The 22,500-nt window shown below is 44.9% G+C and overlaps 1 protein-coding gene across 1 annotated transcript in view; it reads left to right on the top strand.

Moving 5' to 3' along the window:
- Window positions 1–22,500, top strand: part of LOC135513220 (serine/threonine-protein kinase Nek7-like) — a 133,865-nt gene that overhangs the window by 108,280 nt on the left and 3,085 nt on the right. The window contains exons 8-9 of the mRNA XM_064936024.1: window positions 4,503–4,597; window positions 19,505–19,618. Of these exons, the coding sequence (XP_064792096.1) occupies window positions 4,503–4,597; window positions 19,505–19,618 (209 nt within the window). The remainder of the gene's footprint in view (window positions 1–4,502; window positions 4,598–19,504; window positions 19,619–22,500) is intronic.

Here is a 22,500-nt window from a genome sequence, read left to right as displayed (position 1 = left end):
GACCAACAGTGGAGGGAGGTGCTGGCTAGAGACCAACAGTGGAGGGAGGTGCTGGCTAGAGACCAGCAGTGGAGGGAGGTGCTGGCTAGAGACCAGCAGAGGAGGGAGGTGCTGGCTAGTTGGTGGTCCAGGCTCATAGCCCAGTAGAGGAACCAGATAATTCCATTCATACATGTTTACCATGACCATATTATCTTCTCTTCCCCTAGAATGCAGCTCAGTTGTCTTAACCAACTGTAATAATGGAAATCAATCCCAACATGACTTCTAGTTCATCTGCATGAATACATTTGTGTGTTTTAATTGTAAATGAATGAATGCTAACACAGGTAGGCTGACAGACAGGCAGGCAGGTAGGCTGATGCTCTTTAATCAGCTGCACCAGGAGACCTCCATAGCAACACACACATACAGAAACGCATAAACACATGCACGCGCACACACCGCCGAGCCTGATAAAAAATAAAAACTGGGCTCTCGCAAGCCAGCTCTCTCCCTCTCTCTCTGACCCCGCCTCCCTCTCTCTCTGACCCCGCCTCTCTCTCCCTCTCTTTCTGACCCCGCCTCTCTCTCCCTCTCTCTCTGACCCCGCCTCTCTCTCCCTCTCTCTGACCCTGCCTCTCTCTCCCTCTCTTTCTGACCCCGCCTTTCTCTCCCTCTGTCTCTGACCCCGCCTCTCTCTCTGACCCCGCCTCTCTCTCCCTCTCTCTCTGACCCCGCCTCTCTCTCCCTCTCTCTCTGACCCCGCCTCTCTCTCCCTCTCTCTCTGACCCCGCCTCTCTCTCCCTCTCTCTCTGACCCCGCCTCTCTTTGTCTCTCTCTCTCTGACCCCGCCTTTCTATCCCTCTCTCTCTGACCCCGCCTCTCTCTCCCTCTCTCTGACCCCGCCTCTCTCTCCCTCTCTCTCTGACCCCACCTCTCTCTCCCTCTCTCTCTGACCTCGCCTCTCTTTCTCTCTCTCTCTCTGACCCCGCCTCTCTTTCTCTCTCTCTCTCTCTGACCCCGCCTCTCTCTCTCTCTCTGACCCCGCCTCTCTCTCTCTCTCTCTCTGACCCCGCCTTTCTATCCCTCTCTCTCTGACCCCACCTCTCTCTCCCTCTCTCTCTGACCCCACCTCTCTCTCCCTCTCTCTCTGACCTCGCCTCTCTTTCTCTCTCTCTCTCTGACCCCACCTTTCTCTCCCTCTCTCTCTGACCTCGCCTCTCTTTCTCTCTCTCTCTCTGACCTCGCCTCTCTTTCTCTCTCTCTCTCTGACCCCACCTCTCTCTCCCTCTCTCTCTGACCCCGCCTCTCTCTCCCTCTCTCTCTGACCCCACCTCTCTCTCCCTCTCTCTCTGACCTCGCCTCTCTTTCTCTCTCTCTCTCTGACCCCGCCTTTCTATCCCTCTCTCTCTGACCCCACCTCTCTCTCCCTCTCTCTCTGCCCTCACCTCTCTCCCAATCACTCCCTCTCTGTCTTTCTCTAGTTGATGTTGGAAGTGAAGGATTATTTTTAGAATTGGAGGGCACACTTTATTATGCAAACCTGACATTTAGAGATACATAAATGTTTTCACATCCCAATTAAAAAACATCCCCCAATAAAAAGTGCACTTTTTTTTCTGCACAGATACATATGCTGTAAACTCTTATAGTATTCTACGTCATGGGTTTATTCAAACTAATTCATATCTAGTTTTTATTATTAGTTAGACACGTTCACAGCTAAAAGCTCAAAGCTCTCATATGGCAGGCAAAAATCCAACCAGGAAGTGGGAAATCTGAGGTTGGTAGTTTTTCAACTCATTCCCTATTGAAGATACAGTGGAATATTGGTCATGTTGCACTTCCTAAGGCTTCCACTAGATGTCAACAGTCTTTAGAACCTTGTTTGATGCTTCTACTGTGGGGTGGGGCCGAATGAGAGTGGAATGAGTCAGAGGTCTGGCAGAATGCCTTGAGCTCGTGATGCTCGTTCACGTGAGAGCGAGCTCTGTTCCATCGCAATTCTACAGACAAAGGAATTCTCCAGTCAGAACATTATTGAAGATTTATGTTTAAAACATCCTAAAGATTGGCTCTATACATCGTTTGCCTACGGACTGTAATGGAACTTTTTGACATTTCGTCTGCTCCAAGTGAACGCGCAACTTGAGTTTGGATTTGTTTACCAAACGCACTAACAAAAGGAGCTATTAGAACATAAATGATGGACATTATCGAACGAAACAAACATTTTTGTGCATTCTGTGAAGATCGTCAAAGGTAAGTGAGTATTTCTAATGTTATTTCTGACTTCTGTTGACTGCAAAATATGGCGGATATCTTTTTGGCTCTGAGCGCTGTACTCAGATTATGGCATGGTTTGCTTTTTCCGTAAAGATTTTTTGAAATCTGACACAGCGCTTGCATTAAGGAGAAGTTTATCTAAAGTTCCATGTATAACACTTGTATTTTCATCAACATTTATGATGAGTATTTCTGTGAATTGATGTGGCTCTCTGCACAATCACCGGATGTTTTTGAAACTACTGAACATAACGTGCCAATGTATAATGAGATTTTTTTATATAAATATGAACTTTATCAAACAAAACATACATGTATTGTGTAACATGAAGTCCTATGAGTGTCATCTGATGAGGATCATCAAAGGTTAGTGATTCATTCTATTTCTGATTTTTGTGACTCCTCTCTTTGGCTGGAAAAATGTGTTTTTGTGTGACTTGGCTCTTACCTAACATAATTGTTTTTGGTGCTTTCACTGTAAAGCCTTTTTGACATGGGACATTGCGGTGGGATTAACAAGAAGTGTATCTTTAAAATGGTATGAAATACTTGTATATCTGAGGAATTTTAATTATGAGATTTCTGTTCTGCTGTTGTCATATAGGTCCTGTTAACGGGATCTCAGCTCTAAGAAGTTTTAACTAAATATGTATAATATTTACAGGTCTCAGACTATGCCTCCATTATGCCATTTGATTAATCAGGATCCCCATTAGCCAATGGCAACAGCTCGTCTGACTGGGGCCCAACACATACCGCAATAGACATTACAGAAAATACTTAATAACATGCATATATTTAAAAACGTGTGTGTGTGTGTGTGTGTGTGTGTGTGCTAGATCAACCTTCAGTATTTGTCTGGATCTGTCTCTCTTTATCTGTCAGCTATCTCCCCCCATCAGGCTCACTAGGGCCCTCTGTGGTGGGGCAGTGAACCTACAGCCAGCCCCTGTACATGACTGACTATTGTACTGTCTGACTGTGGGGTCTGGAGCGGGCCAGCCAGCATGGTATTGTACTGTCTGACTGTGGGGTCTGGAGCGGGCCAGCCAGCATGGTATTGTACTGTCTGACTGTGGGGTCTGGAGCGGGCCAGCCAGCATGGTATTGTACTGTCTGACTGCGGGGTCTGGAGCGGGCCAGCCAGCATGGTATTGTACTGTCTGACTGTGGGGTCTGGAGCGGGCCAGCCAGCATGGTTTTGTACTGTCTGACTGTGGGGTCTGGAGCGGGCCAGCCAGCATGGTATTGTACTGTCTGACTGCGGGGTCTGGAGCGGGCCAGCCAGCATGGTATTGTACTGTCTGACTGTGGGGTCTGGAGCGGGCCAGCCAGCATGGTATTGTACTGTCTGACTGTGGGGTCTGGAGCGGGCCAGCCAGCATTGTACTGTCTGACTGTGGGGTCTGGAGCGGGCCAGCCAGCATGATATTGTACTGTCTGACTGTGGGATCTGGAGCGGGCCAGCCAGCATGGTATTGTACTGTCTGACTGTGGGGTCTGGAGCGGGCCAGCCAGCATGGTATTGTACTGTTTGACTGTGGGGTCTGGAGCGGGCCAGCCAGCATGGTATTGTACTGTCTGACTGTGGGGTCTGGAGCGGGCCAGCCAGCATGGTATTGTACTGTCTGACTGTGGGGTCTGGAGCGGGCCAGCCAGCATGGTATTGTACTGTCTGACTGTGGGGTCTGGAGCGGGCCAGCCAGCATGGTATTGTACTGTCTGACTGTGGGGTCTGGAGCGGGCCAGCCAGCATGGTATTGTACTGTCTGACTGTGGGGTCTGGAGCGGGCCAGCCAGCATGGTATTGGGATTCACAGCCAGAGTGTACAATATCTGTTGGACACCTGTTTCTATTCATGATGAGGGATGGTAATGAGAGCTGAACTGGAGTTGTGATGTCGTGGATAAGGGAGTTGGTGTGTGATGTCTGTCTCTCTGAGGTTGTGTGTGATGTCTGTCTCTCTGAGGTTGTGTGTGATGTCTGTCTCTCTGAGGTTGTGTGTGCTGGAACAGCTGGGTTAGTGGTGGAACAGGCTAATGGCTGTCTCTCTCTCTCTCTCTCTCTCTGTTCTCTCTGTTGTCTCTCTGTCTCTTACTTTCTCTCAATTCAATTTCAATTTAAGGGCTTTATATGTATGGGAAATATATGTTAACATTGACAAATCAAGTGAAGTAGATAATAAACAAAAGTTAAATAAACACTTTTCCCTGTCTCTCTCTGTCTGTTCCAGTGGGCACCCCCTACTACATGTCTCCAGAAAGAATACATGAAAACGGATACAACTTCAAATCTGACATCTGGTCGCTAGGCTGCCTGCTCTACGAGGTAACGTATATGATACACATTTACTGTACACACACACAGACATATTTGTGAGGTAAAGGTGGATAGGAGAGCTGCAGTGTGTTTGAAGCTAACAGTGACCTCCCAGTGACATATCCATGTGGTTCAGATCAACTGGGTGGATATGATACTGACCAGTTAGATGACTCTGTAGATGAACCACTTCCACCTTACAGATCAGACTGACCAGTTAGATGACTCTGTAGATGAACCACTTCCACCTTACAGATCAGACTGACCAGTTAGATGACTCTGTAGATGAACCACTTCCACCTTACAGATCAGACTGACCAGTTAGATGACTCTGTAGATGAACCACTTCCACCTTACAGATCAGACTGACCAGTTAGATGACTCTGTAGATGAACCACTTCCACCTTACAGATCAGACTGACCAGTTAGATGACTCTGTAGATGAACCACTTCCACCTTACAGATCAGACTGACCAGTTAGATGACTCTGTAGATGAACCACTTCCACCTTACAGATCAGACTGACCAGTTAGATGACTCTGTAGATGAACCACTTCCACCTTACAGATCAGACTGACCAGTTAGATGACTCTGTAGATGAACCAATTCCACCTTACAGATCAGACTGACCAGTTAGATGACTCTGTAGATGAACCACTTCCACCTTACAGATCAGACTGACCAGTTAGATGACTCTGTAGATGAACCACTTCCACCTTACAGATCAGACTGACCAGTTAGATGACTCTGTAGACGAACCAATTCCACCTTACAGATCAGACTGACCAGTTAGATGACTCTGTAGATGAACCACTTCCACCTTACAGATCAGACTGACCAGTTAGATGACTCTGTAGATGAACCACTTCCACCTTACAGATCAGACTGACCAGTTAGATGACTCTGTAGATGAACCACTTCCACCTTACAGATCAGACTGACCAGTTAGATGACTCTGTAGATGAACCACTTCCACCTTACAGATCAGACTGACCAGTTAGATGACTCTGTAGATGAACCACTTCCACCTTACAGATCAGACTGACCAGTTAGATGACTCTGTAGATGAACCACTTCCACCTTACAGATCAGACTGACCAGTTAGATGACTCTGTAGATGAACCACTTCCACCTTACAGATCAGATTGACCAGTTAGATGACTCTGTAGATGAACCAATTCCACCTTACAGATCAGACTGACCAGTTAGATGACTCTGTAGACGAACCAATTCCACCTTACAGATCAGACTGACCAGTTAGATGACTCTGTAGATGAACCACTTCCACCTTACAGATCAGACTGACCAGTTAGATGACTCTGTAGATGAACCAATTCCACCTTACAGATCAGACCGGAGAGAGAGGTGGGGGGGGCGAGTGAGAGGATGGTGGAGAGAGGCAGAGCGAAATAGATGGGTTGAGCCAGGCAGAGAGAGAGATATGGGGAGAGGTTGGAGAGAGAGATGGGGGGAGAGAGAAATGGAATGGAGAGAGAAGAGAGGGAGAGGGGGGTTGGGGAGAGAGAGGCAGCGAGAGCGATACAGGGAGAGGATGGGAAGTGAGGAGGAGAAGAGGGAGGATTGGAAGAGAGAGAGAGTGGGAGAGAGAGTGAGAGTATGTAGCTGGCCTGTGGTGTGTTGTGTGATATTATCTGGCCTTTCTAAACCAGCATCACACACACCCACTCTGCTCCCATTGATCTGAAGACACTATTCAGTGTGTGTATATATGAAGGTCTGACAGGTGTGTGCATTGGGGGTTGGATGATGGCCGTATGGATTAGAGGTTGACCGATTATGATTTTTCAACGCCGATACCGATTAATTGGTCAAATTTCTTTTTTCTTTTTGTAATTTTTTTTTGTACTTTTTTTGTTTGTAATAATGACAATTACAACAATACTGAATGAACACTTATTTTAACTTAATATAATACATCAATAAAATCCATTTAGCCTCAAATAAATAATGAAACATGTTTGGTTTAAATAATGCAAAGTGTTGGAGAAAAAAGTAAAAGTGCAATATGTGCCATGTAAGAAAGCTAACGTTTAAGTTCCTTGCTCAGAACATGAGAACATATGAAAGCTGGTGGTTCCTTTTAACATGATTCTTCAATATTCCCAGGTAAGAAGTTTTAGGTTGAAGTTATTATAGGAATTATGACTATTTCTCTCTCTACCATTTGTATTTCATTAACCTTTGACTATTGGATGTTCTTATAGGCACTTTAGTATTGCCAGTGTAACAGTATAGCTTCCATTCCTCTCCTCGCTCCTCAACGACAACAGCCACCCTCAAAGCAGCGTTACCCATGCAGAGCAAGGGGAACAACCACTCCAAGTCTCAGAGCGAGTGACATTTGAAGCGCTATTAGCGCGCACCCCGCTAACTAGCTATCCATTTCACATCGGTTACACCAGCCTAATCTCGGGAGTTGATAGGCTTGAAGTCATAAACAGCTGCTGGCAAACGTATGAAAGTGCTGTTTGAATGAATGCTTCCGAGCCTGCTGCTGCCTACCACCGCTCAGTCAGACTGCTCAATCAAATCATAGACTTAGTTATAACATAATAACACACAGAAATACGTCATTAATATGGCCGAATCCGGAAACTATCATCTCGAAAACAAGACGTTTATTCTTTCAGTGAAATACAGAACCGTTACGTATTTTATCTAACGGGTGGTATCCCTAAGTTTAAATATTGCCGTTACATTGCACAACCTTCAATGTTCTGTCATAATTACGTAAAATTATGGCAAATTAGGCGGCTCAAACTGTTGCATATACCCTGACTCTGAAGTGACACAATTTCACCTGGTTAATATTGCCTGCTCACCTGGATTTCTTTTAGCTAAATATGCAGATTTAAAAATATACACTTCTGTGTATTGATTTTAAGAAAGGCATTGATGTTTATGGTTAGGTACACCTTGGAGCAACGATACGCACCGCATCGATTATATGCTACGCAGGGCACTCTAGATAACTACACATGGTTGATGATATTACTAGTTTATCTAGTGATTATGTTTGATTGATTGTTTGTTTTTTATAAAATAAGTTTAATGCTAGCTAGCAACTTACCTTGGCTTACTGCATTTGCATAACAGGCAGGCTCCTCGTGGAGTACAATGAGAAGCAGGTGGTTTGAGCGTTGGACAAGTTAACTGTAAGGTTGCAAGATTGAATCCCTGAGCTGACAAGGTAAAAATCTGTCGTTCTGCCCCTGAACAAGGCAGTTAACCCATCGTTCCTAAGCCGTCATTGTAAATAAGAATGTGTTCTTAACTGACTTGCCTAGTTAAATAAAGATTAAATAAAGGTGTAAAAAATATATATTTATTTTTTATTTATTTTTTAATCGGCCAAATCGGTGTCCAAAAATACCGATTTCCGATTGTTATGAAAACTTGAAATCGGCCCTCATTAATCGGCCATTCCAATTAATCGGTCGACCTCTAGTATGGATGTTGGCCGTGTGGATGTTGGCCGTGTGGATGTCGGCCGTGTGGATGTCGGCCGTGTGGATGTCGGCCGTGTGGATGTCGGCCGTGTGGATGTCGGCCGTGTGGATGTCGGCCGTGTGGATGTCGGCCGTATAGATGTCTGTGAGGGTCAACACGTGGGTGTGTGTGCTTCAGGACTGTGTTTGAGAGAACATGAATATTTCAGTGTTCATCCTGGGTTGCTCGATGGGTGAGAGAGACAAACCCATCAATACCTGGCTGCATCTCCTATTCTGTTTGATTGAGGCGTGTGTGTGATGAGGTCTCTACTCCCACATTACATCACCTGACCCGGCCCACCTCCGGTGTCGTGGTAATGGGATGTTGCTTTGGTGGTTCTCCCTCGGCGTCTGGGAGGGCACGGCAACAGCAGGTTGGGCATGTGTAGGTTGATATGTCGTTCTTACCGCACCCCCGGCCCAGACCTGTGTGTGTAGTATTGTAACAGTAACAGTAATAATGCTGCAATATCCTGAACCTTATGTAGCTTTATAACCCTACAGTACAGTTGAAGTCAGATGTTTACATACACCTTAGCCATATATATTTAAACTCAGTTTTTCACAATTCCTGACATTTAATCCCAAGTAAAAATTCCCTGTCTTGGGTCAGTTAGGATCACCACTTTATTTTACGAATGTGAAATGTCAGAATAATAGTAGAGAGAGTGAATTATTTCAGCTTGTATTTCTTTCATCACATTCCCAGTGGGGCAGAAGTTTACATACACTCAATTAGTATTTGGTAGCATTGCCTTTAAATGGTTTAACTTGGGTCAAACGTTTCGGGTAGCCTTCTACAAGTTTCCCACAATAAATTGGGTGAATTTTGGCCCATTCCTCCTGACAGAGCTGGTGTAACTGAGTCAGGTTTGTAGGCCTCCTTGTTCGCACACGCTTTTTCAGTTTGTGATGACCACTCCAATACCTTGACTATGTTGTCCTTAAGCCATTTTACCACAACTTTGGAGGTGTGCTTGGGGTCATTGTCCATTTGGAAGACCCATTTGCGACCAAGCTTTAACTTCCTGACTGATGTCTTGAGATGCTGCTTCAATATATCCACATCATTTCCTCCCCTCATGATGCCATCTATTTTGTAAAGTGCACCAGTCCCTCCTGAAGCAAAGCACCCCCACAACATGATGCTGCTGATGTACTTCACAGTTGGGATGGTGTTCTTTGACTTGCAAGCCTCCCCCTTTTTCTTCCAAACATAACGATGGCTATTATGACCAAACGGTTCTATTTTTGTTTCAACAGACCAGAGGACATTTCTCCAAAAAGTACAATCTTTGTCCCCAGTTGCAAACCGTAGTCTGGCTTTTTTATGGCGGTTTTGGAGAAGTGGCTTCTTCCTTGCTGAGCAGCCTTTCAGATAATGTCGATATAGGACTCATTTTACTGTGGATATAGATACTTTTGTACCTGTTTCCTCCAGCATCTTCACAAGGTCCTTTGCTGCTGTTCTGGGATTGATTTGCACTTTTCGCACCAAAATACGTTAATCTCTAGGAGACAGAACGCGTCTCATTCCTGAGTGGTATGAAGGCTGCGTGGTCCCATGGTGTTTATACTTGCGTACTATTGTTTCTACAGATGAACATGGTACCTTCAGGCATTTGGAAATTGCTCCCAAGGATCAATCAGACTTGTGATCTACAATTATTTTTCTAAGGTCTTGGCTGATATCTTTTGATTTTCCCATGATGTCAAGTAAAGAGGCACTGAGTTTGAAGGTAGGCCTTGAAATACATCCACAGGTACACCTCCAATTGACTGAAATGATGTCAAATAGCCAGAAGCTTCTAAAGCCATGACATAATCTTCTGAAATTTTCCAAGCTTTTTAAAGGCACAGTCAACTTAGTGTATGTAAACTTCTGACCCACTGGAATTGTGATACAGTGAATGATAAGTGAAATAATCTGAAATAAACAATTGTTGGAAATATGCACAAAATAGATATCCTAACCGACTTGACAAAACTATAGTTTGTAAGCAATACATTTGTGGAGTGGTTGAAAAACAAGTTTTAATGACTCCAACCAAGTGTATGTAAACTTTTGACTTCAACTTTATATACAGTGCCCTCCATAATTGTTTGGACTGTGAAGCATTTATTCTTGTTTTGGCTTGATACTTCAAAAGTTTGGATTTGATCAGAAATCTAATTTTCTCTCAAATGTTGTGCTCAAATTTGTTTACATCCCTGTTAGTGAGCATTTCTCCTTTGCCACACCTAACTCTAGTCGAGATCCTGGTGAGGACGTCAAGCACGCAGATCAGGTTTCCGGAGATGGTTTCTGACAGTTTGTGCACAAATGGTTTTGATTGTACAAACCTACAGTTTCATCAGCTGTCCGGGTGGCTGGTCTCAAATGAACCCGTAGGTGAAGAAGCCGGATGTGGAGGTCCTGGGCTGGCGTGGTTACACGTGGTCTGCGGTTGTGAGGCCAGGTTGGACATACTGCCAAATTTTCTAAAATGACATTGGAGGCGGCTTATGGTAGAGGTATTCCTGCTTGATATGCATATCAATAAGCTGATTAAACATCATTATCATTCCACAGTTGCACCTGGTGCTGGGGACAATAAAAGCCCACTCTAAAATGTGCAGTTTAGTCACACAACACAATGCCACAGATGTCTCAAGTTTTGAGAGTGTGCAATTGGCATGCTGACTGCAGGAATATCCACCAGAGCTGTTGCCAGTTGTTGTAGCTTTATACTCCCAAGTAGTTTTATTACTATAAATAACTTTATTCCCCTCTTTAGCTGTGTACCCCCAAGTAGCTGTGTACCCCTATGTAGCTGTGTACCCCCAAGTATTATACCCATGTGTAGCTTATTACTCCTGTGTAGCGTTATAACCCTATGTAGCGTTATAACCCTATGTAGTGTCAAACCCCATATGTAGCATTATACCCATGTGTAGCTTATTACTCCTGTGTAGCGTTATAACCCCATGTAGCGTTATAACCCTATGTATCGTTATAACCCTATGTATTTTTTATACTGCTTTACTTTATACCCCTATATAGCGTCATACCCCTAAATAGCTTAATATCCCATATAGCTTTTAACCCTAAATAACTTTATACCCCTAAATAGCTTAATACCCCATATAGCTTTTAAACCTAAATAACTTTATACCGCTATATAGCTTTATACCCCTACATATCTTTGTATCACTATATTGCTTTACTGTATACCCCTATGTAGCTTCATACCCCAATGTAGCTTCATACCCCAATGTAGCTTCATACCCCTATGTAGCTTCATACCCCTATGTAGCTTCATACCCCTATGTAGCTTCATACCCCTATGTAGCTTTATACCCCTATATAGCTTTTTACTCCAAAATAGCTGTATAGCCCTATATTGCTTAAGTGTATACTCCTATATAGCTTCAAACCCATTTGTAGCTGTATTCCTCTATATAGCTGTATTCCCCTATATAGCTGTATTCCCCTATATAGCTGTATTCCCCTATATAGCTGTATTCCCCTAAATAGCTTAATACCCCTAAATAGCTTAATACCCCTAAATAGCTCAATACCCCTAAATAGCTTTATAACATAGCTTTATAACCATGTATAGCTTTATAACCGTATATAGCTTAATGCCCCTGGATGTTTGACCTTATAATAAAAGATGAGAACATGCGTCCTTAAAGGCATCTGTATACTGTAGCTCTGCTGTGAAAACGCTTACATTTTTAGTTCATTTCACACTTTTAACATCTAATTAAAAATGTGTCACATAGTATGCCAGTGTTCTCCACTGAGCATTACCTTTGTGCCTTCTCTTCCTACTGCTGGCCCTACTGTCATAGTTTAATGTGATAGCTTAGTGAATTAATTTGTGTGTATGTGCCTACACACACATTCTCTCTCTTAGGTCGGCATGAATTATTACAGCACATTATATCACATTAACAGACATAAAACAGCGTCTAACTTTGTTTTCCCTCATAATTTGTCATGCGCTAAGACTGAAGAAAGAAAGGGGGCGGGGGCTGATTCTATCTGAAAGGCTGTTCTATACAACAGGGGAGGGAGGGCTGATTATATCTGAAAGGCTGTTCTATACAACAGGGGAGGGAGGGCTGATTCTATCTGAAAGGCTGTTCTCTACAACAGGGGAGGGAGGGCTGATTCTATCTGAAAGGCTGTTCTCTACAACAGGGGAGGGAGGGCTGATTCTATCTGAAAGGCTGTTCTCTACAACAGGGGAGGGAGGGCTGATTCTATCTGAAAGGCTGTTCTATACAACAGGGGAGGGAGGGCTGATTCTATCTGAAAGGCTGTTCTATACAACAGGGGAGGGAGGGCTGATTCTATCTGAAAGGCTGTTCTATACAACAGGGGAGGGAGGGCTGACTCTATCTGAAAGGCTGTTCTCTACAACAGGGGAGGGAGGGCTGATTCTATCTGAAAGGCTGTTCTATACAACAGGGGAGGGAGGGCTGATTCTATCTGAAAGGCTGTTCTATACAACAGGGGAGGGAGGGCTGATTCTATCTGAAAGGCTGTTCTATACAACAGGGGAGGGAGGGCTGATTCTATCTGAAAGGCTGTTCTCTACAACAGGGGAGGGAGGGCTGATTCTATCTGAAAGGCTGTTCTATACAACAGGGGAGGGCTGATTCTATCTGAAAGGCTGTTCTATACAACAGGGGAGGGCTGATTCTATCTGAAAGGCTGTTCTCTACAACAGGGGAGGGAGGGCTGATTCTATCTGAAAGGCTGTTCTATACAACAGGGGAGGGAGGGCTGATTCTATCTGAAAGGCTGTTCTATACAACAGGGGAGGGAGGGCTGATTCTATCTGAAAGGCTGTTCTATACAACAGGGGAGGGAGGGCTGATTCTATCTGAAAGGCTGTTCTATACAACAGGGGAGGGAGGGCTGATTCCATCTGAAAGGCTGTTCTCTACAACAGGGGAGGGAGGGCTGATTCCATCTGAAAGGCTGTTCTCTACAACAGGGGAGGGAGGGCTGATTCCATCTGAAAGGCTGTTCTCTACAACAGGGGAGGGAGGGCTGATTCTATCTGAAAGGCTGTTCTCTACAACAGGGGAGGGCTGATTCTATCTGAAAGGCTGTTCTCTACAACAGGGGAGGGAGGGCTGATTCTATCTGAAAGGCTGTTCTCTACAACAGGGGAGGGAGGGCTGATTCTATCTGAAAGGCTGTTCTCTACAACAGGGGAGGGCTGATTCTATCTGAAAGGCTGTTCTCTACAACAGGGGAGGGCTGATTCTATCTGAAAGGCTGTTGTTGTTAGGAAACAACAAATTCAATCCCTTTTAGACAACTTCCTGGACAAAATATTTCACTGTAACATAGTGAAGGTGTAAACTTGGTAGTAGGAAACCTAAAAACTATATTTGACCTTTCAGCTTCCCGACGAAATCTAAAAATATCAAGCAGACAACCTTAGAAAATTAGTTTGATGAAAATGCAAAAACTTAAGAAATTGAGAAACAAATCCAACCAAAAACATAAGAGACACAGAACCTGAGCCTCCGCCTTCACTGGTGACTCACTAAAGCAATACAGAAATGCGCAATGGAAACAGCAAGACAGAAATCAGCTCAATGTCATTGAAGAATAGAGACAATCTAACCACTTCTGGGTAAATTAGAACTCTCTAAACAAGCAACAACACGAAGAGTTATCTATCCAAAATGGAGATGTGTGGATAAACCACTTCTCCAGTCTTCTTTGCTCTATAACGATGAACAAACAGCAAAAAACATTTTTAGAATCAGCAATCATTTTTTTAACCTTTATTTAACTAGGCAAGTTAGTTAAGAACAAATTCTTATTTTCAATGAATTGGTATCTCCAATTACATTACATGAACTACAGGACAAAATATAAACCTTGTAACCCAAAAAGGCCTGTGGTGTTGATTGTATCCTACATGACATTATAAATTATACCACAAATTCCAATTGGCTTAAACTCTTTAACATCATCCTCAGCTCTGGCATCTTCCCCAATATTTGGAACCAAGCACTGATAACCCCAATCCACAAAAGTGGAGACCCCAATAACTAATGTGGAATATGTGTCAACAGCAACCTTGGGAAAATCCTCTGCATTATCATTAAATCAAATCAAATTTTATGAGTGACATGCGCTGAATACAACAGGTGGACCTCACAGTGAAATGCTTACTTATGAGCCCCTAACCAACAATGCAGTTTAATTTAAAAAAAAATAATAATAAAATGAATAAGAAATAAAGTAGCAAGTATTTAAAGAGCAGCAGTAAAATAACAATAGCAAGACTATATTCAGGGGGGTACCGGTTAATTGAGGTAATATGTACATGTAGGTATAATTATTAAGTGACTATGTATAGATGATAACAACAGAGAGTAGCAGTGATGTAAATGGAGGGGGGGTGCTCTCGACGGTGCAGCTGTAGAACCTTTTGAGGATCTGAGGACCCATGCCAAATCTTTTTAGATTCCTGAGGGGGAAAAGGTGTTGACGTGCTTGGACCATGTTAGTTTATTGGTGATGTGGACACCAAGGAACTTGAAGCGCTCAACCTGCTCTACTACAGCCGTGTCGATAAGAATGGGGGCGTGCTCTGTCCTATTTTTCCTGTCGTCCACAATCATCTCCTTCGTCTTGATCATGTTGAGAAAGAAATTGTTGTCCTGGCACCACAGGTCTCTGACCTCCCTATAGGCTGTCTCATCGTTAGCGGTGATCAGGCCTACCACAGTTGTGTCATCTGCAAACTTAATGATGGTGTTGGAGTTGTGCCTGGTCGTGCAGTTATGAGTGAACAGGGAGTACAGGAGGGGACTGAGCACGGACCCCCGAGGGGCCCCCGTGTTGAGGATCAGCGTGGCGGATGTTGTTACCTACCCTTACCACCTGGGGGCGGCCCGTCAGGAAGTCCAGGATCCAGTTGCAGAGGGAGGTGTTTAGTCCCAGGATCCTTAGCTTATTGATGAGCTTTGAGGGCACTATGTTGTTGAACGCTGAGCTGTTGTCAATGAACAGCATTCTCACATAGGTGTTCCTTTTGTCCAGGTGGGAGAGGGCAGTGTGGAGTGCAATAGAGATTGCATCATCTGTGGATCTGTTGGGGCGGTATGCAAATTGGAATGGGTCTAGGGTTTCTGGGACAATGGTGTTGATTAGGGTCATGACCAGCCCTTCAAAGCACTTCATGGCTACAGACCTGAGTGCTATGGGTTGGTAGTCATTTAGGCAGGTTACCTTAGTGTTCTCGGGCACGGACTATGTATTTTTGCAAATAACAGCTGCTGCACGATATCTAAGGAAGTCTCGAGTTTTGCTCACCTGAGGTAGAGTACCTCATGATATGCTGTAGACCACACTGTCTACCTAGAGAGTTTTCTTCTGTATTTTTTGTAGCTGTCTACAGTCGTGGCCAAAACTTGAGAATGACACAACGTTTGCTGCTTCAGTGTCTTTAGATATTTTGTCAGATGTTACTATAGAATACTGAAGTATAATTACAAGCATTTCATAAGTGTCCACCCTGGCATGCAATCCGCCCTGGCATGCTGTCAATTAACTTCTGGACCACATCCTGACTGATGGCAGCTCATTCTTGCATAATCAATGCTTGGAGTTTGTCAGAATTTGTGGGGTTTTGTGTGTCCACCTGTCCCACAAGTTCTCAATGGGATTAAGGTCTGGGGAGTTTCCTGGCCATGAACCCAAAATATCGATGTTTGGTTCCCCGAGCCACTTAGTTATCACTTTGCCTTATGGCAAGGTGCTCCATCATGCTGGAAAAGGCAGTGTTTGTCACCAAACTATTCCTGGATGGTTGGGAGAAGTTGCTCTCAGAGGATGTGTTGGTACCATTCTTTATTCATGGCTGTGTTCTTAGGCAAAATTGTGAGTGAGCCCACTCCCTTGGCTGAGAAGCAACCCACACATGAATGGTCTCAGGATGCTTTACTGTTGGCATGACACAGGACTGATGGTAGCGCTCACCTTGTCTTCTCCGGACAAGCTTGTTTCCGGATGAAAGGCGATTCGTCAGAGAAAATGACTTTACCCCAGTCCTCAGCAGTCCAATGTACCTTTTGCAGAATATCAGTCTGTCCCTGATGTTTTTCCTGGAGAGAAGTGGCTTCTTTGCTGCCTTTCTTGACAACAGACCATCCTCCAAAAGTCTTCGCCTCACTGTGCGTGCAGATGCACTCACACCTGCCTGCTGCCATTCCTGAGCAAGCTCTGTACTGGTGGTGCCTCGATCCCGCAGCTGAATCAACTTTAGGCGATGGTCCTGGTGCTTGCTGGAATTTCTTGGGCGCCCTAAAGCCTTCTTCACAACAATTGAACCGCTCTCCTTGAAGATCTTGATGATCCGATAAATGGTTGATCTAGGTGCAATCTTACTGGCAGCAATATCCTTGCATGTGAAGCCCTTTTTGTGCAAAGCAATGACGACAGCACGTGTTTCCTTGCAGGTAACCATGGTTGACAGAGGAAGAACAATGATTCCAAGTACCACCCTCCTTTTGAAGCTTCCAGTCTGTTATTCGAACTCATTCAGCATGACAGAGTGATCTCCAGCCTTGTCCTCGTCAACACTCACACCTGTGTTAACGAGAGAATCACTGACATGATGTCAGCTGGTCCTTTTGTGGCAGGGCTGAAATGCAATGCAAATGTTTTTTGGGGATTCAGTTCATTTGCATGGCAAAGAGGGACTTTGCAATTAATTGCAATTCATCTGATCACTCTTCATAACATTCTGAAGTATATGCAAATTGCCATCATACAAACTGTGGCAGCAGACTTTGTGAAAATGTATATTTGTGTCATTTTCAAAACTTTTGGCCACGACTATAGACCTAACATACGTCCTCCTTAACATGGCCAGGGCCTCATGCTAACTCAGACTGAACTGTAGAGAAGAACACAGACACTGCACAGCGACCGTGCTAGATGGGCGAGGAGGAGGCAGACAACCAGCAAGAGAATAAAGTGAGGTGTGTGTGTGCATGCCACCAGCAGTCCCTCAGACAGACAGCAGGCGTGCGTGTGCGGCAACAAACCCTGGAATACCAATGAGCCCACACACAGGTCCTAGAGGTCATAGAGTGAGTCAGTCATCTCGCCTATCGCCATGACGCCCAGCCTGCAGTGAGTCTGAGAGAGTGGGGGGGCCCTGTGTGTGTGCAGGGCCGGCAGCTGTCAGGGGCCAGTAGTAACAGACCCTAATGAACCAGATGAATAGTGCAAAAACTCCCAAATACAAACAGGACAGTTGACATTTTTCTTCTGTCAAAAGCAGAAGATGCATGAAAATACAATGGTACAACCCTTTACTGGCCACAGCTGCTGTCTGCCTACCCCTACCATCTCTCTCTCTCTCTCTCTCTCTCTCTCTCTCTCTCTCTCTCTCTCTCTCTCTCTCTCTCTCTGTCTCTGTCTCTGTCTCTGTCTCTCTGTCTCTGTCTCTCTCTCTCTCTCTCTATGTCTCTCTTTCTGTCTCTTTCTGTCTCTCTGTCTCTCCCTTTCTCTCTCTTTCTGTCTCTCTCTGTCTCTCCCTTTCTCTTTCTCTCTCTCTCTCTCTCTCTCTCTCTCTTACTCCCTCTCTTCCTCCCTCTCTCTCTCTCTCTCCAAGGAATACATGCCAGAACCCTACCTCTCCCCCTGCCACACACACACAGTGTGCTACAATAGTGTGTGTTATTGATGATGCAGTGGCGGGGATGTCGAGGGGAGATATTCTAGCACCATCATCCTAACTTCTTATTGGCTGACGTGACAGAGCCTGTCTTAACCATGTCCAACACCCCCTGTTAGATGGAGGGATGGAGAGAGGGGTTGAATAACTGCTTCGATGGAAGCAATGTCTCCTTTCCTATCCTCCCCTCGTTGCTAGGCAACCCCTTGGTTGCTTGATTAAGCGCTGGTAAATGATAAAGATGGTGTGAGGAAGAGAGAGAGAAAAGGGGAGAGATAATGGAACATCTGGAAGAAAAGTGGCACCAGTCTCGATGGCTGCTTCAGCTAATGTCTGCCTCTCACTCCTCTACCTACTCTCCCCTTCCTCCCGCCTTTCTCCACTCTCCCTATATCCTCCTTTACCCACTCTCCCTCCTTCCCTTCTCCTCCACTCTTCCTCTTCTCTGTGGCTACGCTCGCCTGCCTGCCTTTTTCAGAGAAGGGGCCTCTCTGTTCCACCTAACTGAGATGTCCCCCCTTCTCTCTCCTCCCTCCTTTCTCCTCTTAGTTTTAATAGAGAAACGGAGCAGGAGAAAACCAGTCAACTGGAGGGAAACAAACAACCAAAAATAAACTTCCTGGGATTACATTTTTTGGTTCAGTTGATTTGAAATCCAACCATTCTCTATCTCACACATACACAGACTTCAGTCCAGTGGTCACTCATACACTGAGTGTACAAAACATTAGGAACACCTTCCTATATTGCCCTCAGAACAGCCTCAATTCATCAGGTCATGGACTCTACAATGTGTCAAAAGGGTTCCACAGGGATGCTGGCCCATGTTGACTCCAATGCTTCCCACAGTTGTCAAGTTGGCTGGATGTCCTTTGGGTGGTGGCCCATTCTTGATACACACGGGAAACTGTTGAGTGTGAAAAACCCAGCAGCTTTTCAGTTCTTGACACACTTAACGCGCCTAGTGGTTAGAGCGTTGGACTAGTAACCGGAAGGTTGCAAGTTCAAATCCCCGAGCTGACAAGGTACAAATCTGTCGTTCTGCCCCTGAACAGGCAGTTAACCCACTGTTCCTAGGCCATCATTGAAAATAAGAATTTGTTCTTAACTGACTTGCCTGGTTAAATAAAGGTAAAAATAAAAAAAATAAAAAACCGGTGCGCCTGGTATCTGCTACCATACCGCGTTCAAAGGCACTTACATATTTTGTCTTGCCCATTTACCCTCTGATCGGCCCACACACACAATCCATGTCTCAATTGTCTCAAGGCTTAAATATCATTCTTTAACCTGCCTCCTCCCCTTCATCTACACTGATTGAAGTGTAGATCCCTTTTTGACATCAATAAGGAATAATACTTTTCACCTGGAGGTCAGGATGCCATGGAAAGTGCAGGGGTTCCTATTTGTTTGTACACTGTGTACATCGAGAAGGCCAAATTCAGATGAAGTCTTTTCTTTGTCTTCCAGAGAATTGTGTGTATTTGTGTATTTTTTTTCATTTAAATGTTTTTCATTTAACCTTTATTTAACTAGGCAATTCAGATAAAGAACAAATTCATATTTACAATGACGGCCTACCCCGGCCAAACCCGGACGACACTGGGCCAATTGTGCGCTGCCCTATAGGACTCCCAATCACGGCCGGATGTGATACAGCCTGGATCCTGAACTAAATGTCTCTCTTCTTCCCTCAGATGGCAGCTCTCCAGAGCCCGTTCTACGGTGATAAGATGAACCTGTACTCTCTTTGTAAGAAGATAGAGCAGTGTGACTACCCTCCACTTCCATCCGACCACTACTCTGAAGAGGTACTTCTCCAACTCTCACGTTACACTCTTTCACCTTCTCTCCATCTCTCACCCCCAAATCTCACTCGTTGACCCTGGAATCAGTAGTATAGCCCACTACATACATTACAATACATCCCAAACCAATGAGAAAGTATGGAACATTACTATGGGTTAGCCAAAACTGCAACTTGTAAGTGATTATATTCTATTAAAAGCCTCTAGGTAAGAACTGACATTGGGGCTGAATCTGAATGGCGTATTTAGTGTCATATGTCCTTCAGTTGTAGTTGTGCATGTGTTTTCAAATCAAATTGTATTTGTCACATGCGCCAAATACAACAGGTGTTTGTGAAATGCTTTACATTCCTTAACCAAAAATGCAGTTCAAGAAATAGTGTTAAGAAAACATTTGCTAAATAAACGTAAGTATAAAATAAAGTAAATACTAACCCAAAATAACAAAAACGGGGAACCTGTAGCAAGTCGATGTATGGTGGTACAGGTTAGTCAAGGATATTTGTACATGTTGGTCGGGGTAAAGTGACTATGCATAGATAATAACAGTGAGTTGAATCAGAGTAAAAACAATGGGGGGGGTCAATGTAAATATTCCGGGGGGCCATTTGATCAATTGATCAGCAGTCTTATGGCTTGGGGTTAGAAGCTGTTATGGAGGCTTTTGGTCCTAGACTTGGCGCTCAGCTTCCGCTTGCCGTCCGAGTCTTTGACCACTTTTTGGGCCTTCCTCTGACATCACCTAGTATATAGGTCCTGGATGGCATGAAGCTTGGCACCAGTGATGTACTGGACAGTACCCACTACCCTCTGTAAAGCCTTATGTTCGGATGCTGAGCAGTTGCCATACCAGGCGGTGATGCTCTCAATGATGCAGCTGTAGAACCTTTTGAGCATCTGGGGACCAATGCCAAATCATTTCAGTCTCCTGAGGGGGAAAAGGTGTTGTCGTGCCGTCTTCACGACTGTCTTGGTGTGTTTAGACTATGATAGATTGTTGGGGATTTGGACACGACGGAACTTGAAGCTCTCAACCCGCTCCACTACAGCCCCGCCGATATGAATGGGGGTTTGTTCGGCTCTCCTTTTCTTGTAGTCCACTATCATCTCCTTTGTCTTGCTCATGTTGAGCGAGACATTGTTGTCCTGGCACCACACTGCCAGGTCTCTGACCTCCTGCCTATAGTGTGTTTGTCTCATCGTTGTCGGTGATCAGACCTACCACAGTTGTGTCGTCAGCAAACTTAATGATGGTGTTGGAGTCGTGCTTGGCCATGCAGTCATGGGTGAACAGTGAGTAGATGAGGGGACTGAGCACACACCCCTGAGGGGCCCCCGTGTTGAGGATCAGCGTGGCAGATGTGGTGTGGCCCGTCAGGAAGTCCAGGATCCAGTTGCAGAGGGAGGTGTTTAGTCCAAGGGTCCTTAGCTTAGTGATGAGCTTTGAGGGCACTATGTTGCTGAACGCTAAGCTGTAGTCAATGAATAGCATTTTCACATAGGTGTTCATTTTGTCCAGGTGGGAAAGGGCAGTGTGGAGTGAGATTGCATCATCTGTGGATCTCTTGGGGTGGTATGTGAATTGGAGTGGGTCTAGGGTATCCGGAAGAATGCTGTTGATGTGATCCATGGCTACCGACGTGAGTGCCACGGGGCGATAATCATTTAGGCAGGTTACCTTCGCTTTCTTGGGCACAGGGACTATGGTGGTCTGCTTGAAACGTGTAAGTATTACAGACTCAGTCAAGGAGAGGTTGAAAATGTCAGTGAAGACACTTACCAGTTGGTCCGCGCATGCTCTGAGTAAACGTTCTGGTAATCCGTATGGCCTCAAGGCCTTGTGAATGTTGACCTGTTTAAAGGTCTTGCTCTCATCGGCCCCATGGAGAGCATGATCACACCGCTGTCCAAAACAGCTGGTGCTCTCATGAATGCTTCAGTGTTGCTTGCCTTGAAGCGAGCATAAAAGGCATTTAGCCCAACTTGTAGGCTTGTGACAATGGGCAGCTCGTGGCTGTGTTTCCCTTTGTAGTCTGTAATAGTTTGCAAGCCCTGCCACGTCCAATGAGCATCAGAGCCGGTGTAGTAGGATGCAATCTTAGTCCTGTATTGAGGCTTTGCCTGCTGATGGTTCAACTGAGGGCATAGCGGGATTTCTTATTGTGTCCAGATTAGTGTCCCTCTCCTTAAAAGCATCAGCTCTAGCCTTTAGCTCGGTGCGGATGTTGTAATCCATGGCTTCTGGTTGGGATATGTACGTACGGTCACTGTGGGAATGATGTCATCGATGCACTTATTGATGAAGCCGGTGACTGATGTGGTGTACTCCTCAATGCCAATGGATGAATCCCGGAACATATTCCGTTCTGTGCAAAACAGTCCTGTAGCTTAGCATCTGACCACTTCCGTATTGAGTGAGTCACTGGTACTTCCTGTTATAGTTTTCACTTGTAAGCAGGAATCAGGAGGATATAATTATGGTCAGATTTTCCAAATGGAGGGCGAGGGAGAGCTTTGTATGCGTCTCTGTGTTTGGAGTAAAGGTGGTCTAGAGTTTTTTTTTTTTTTCTCTCTGGTTGCACATGTGACATGCTGGTAGAAGAGGTAAAACGGATTTAAGTTTGCCTGCATTAAAGTCCTTGGCCACTTGGAGCGTTGCTTCTGGATGAGCATTTTCTTGTTCGCTTATGGGGCGGCAGGGTAGCCTAGTGGTTAGAGCGCTGGACTAGTAACCGGAAGGTTGCAAGTTTGAACCCCCGAGGCGACAAGGTACAATTCTGTCGTTCTGCCACTGAACAGGCAGTTAACCCACTGTTCCTAGGCCGTCATTGAACATTTGTAAGTCGCTCTGGATAAGAGCGTCTGCCAAATGACTTAAATGTAAT

This window comes from Oncorhynchus masou, chromosome 24 (assembly GCF_036934945.1).
Source record: "Oncorhynchus masou masou isolate Uvic2021 chromosome 24, UVic_Omas_1.1, whole genome shotgun sequence".
NCBI classification, from domain to species: domain Eukaryota; kingdom Metazoa; phylum Chordata; class Actinopteri; order Salmoniformes; family Salmonidae; genus Oncorhynchus; species Oncorhynchus masou.
Note: the sequence above shows the minus strand (reverse complement) of the source record. Positions and strands in the feature narration are given on the sequence as shown.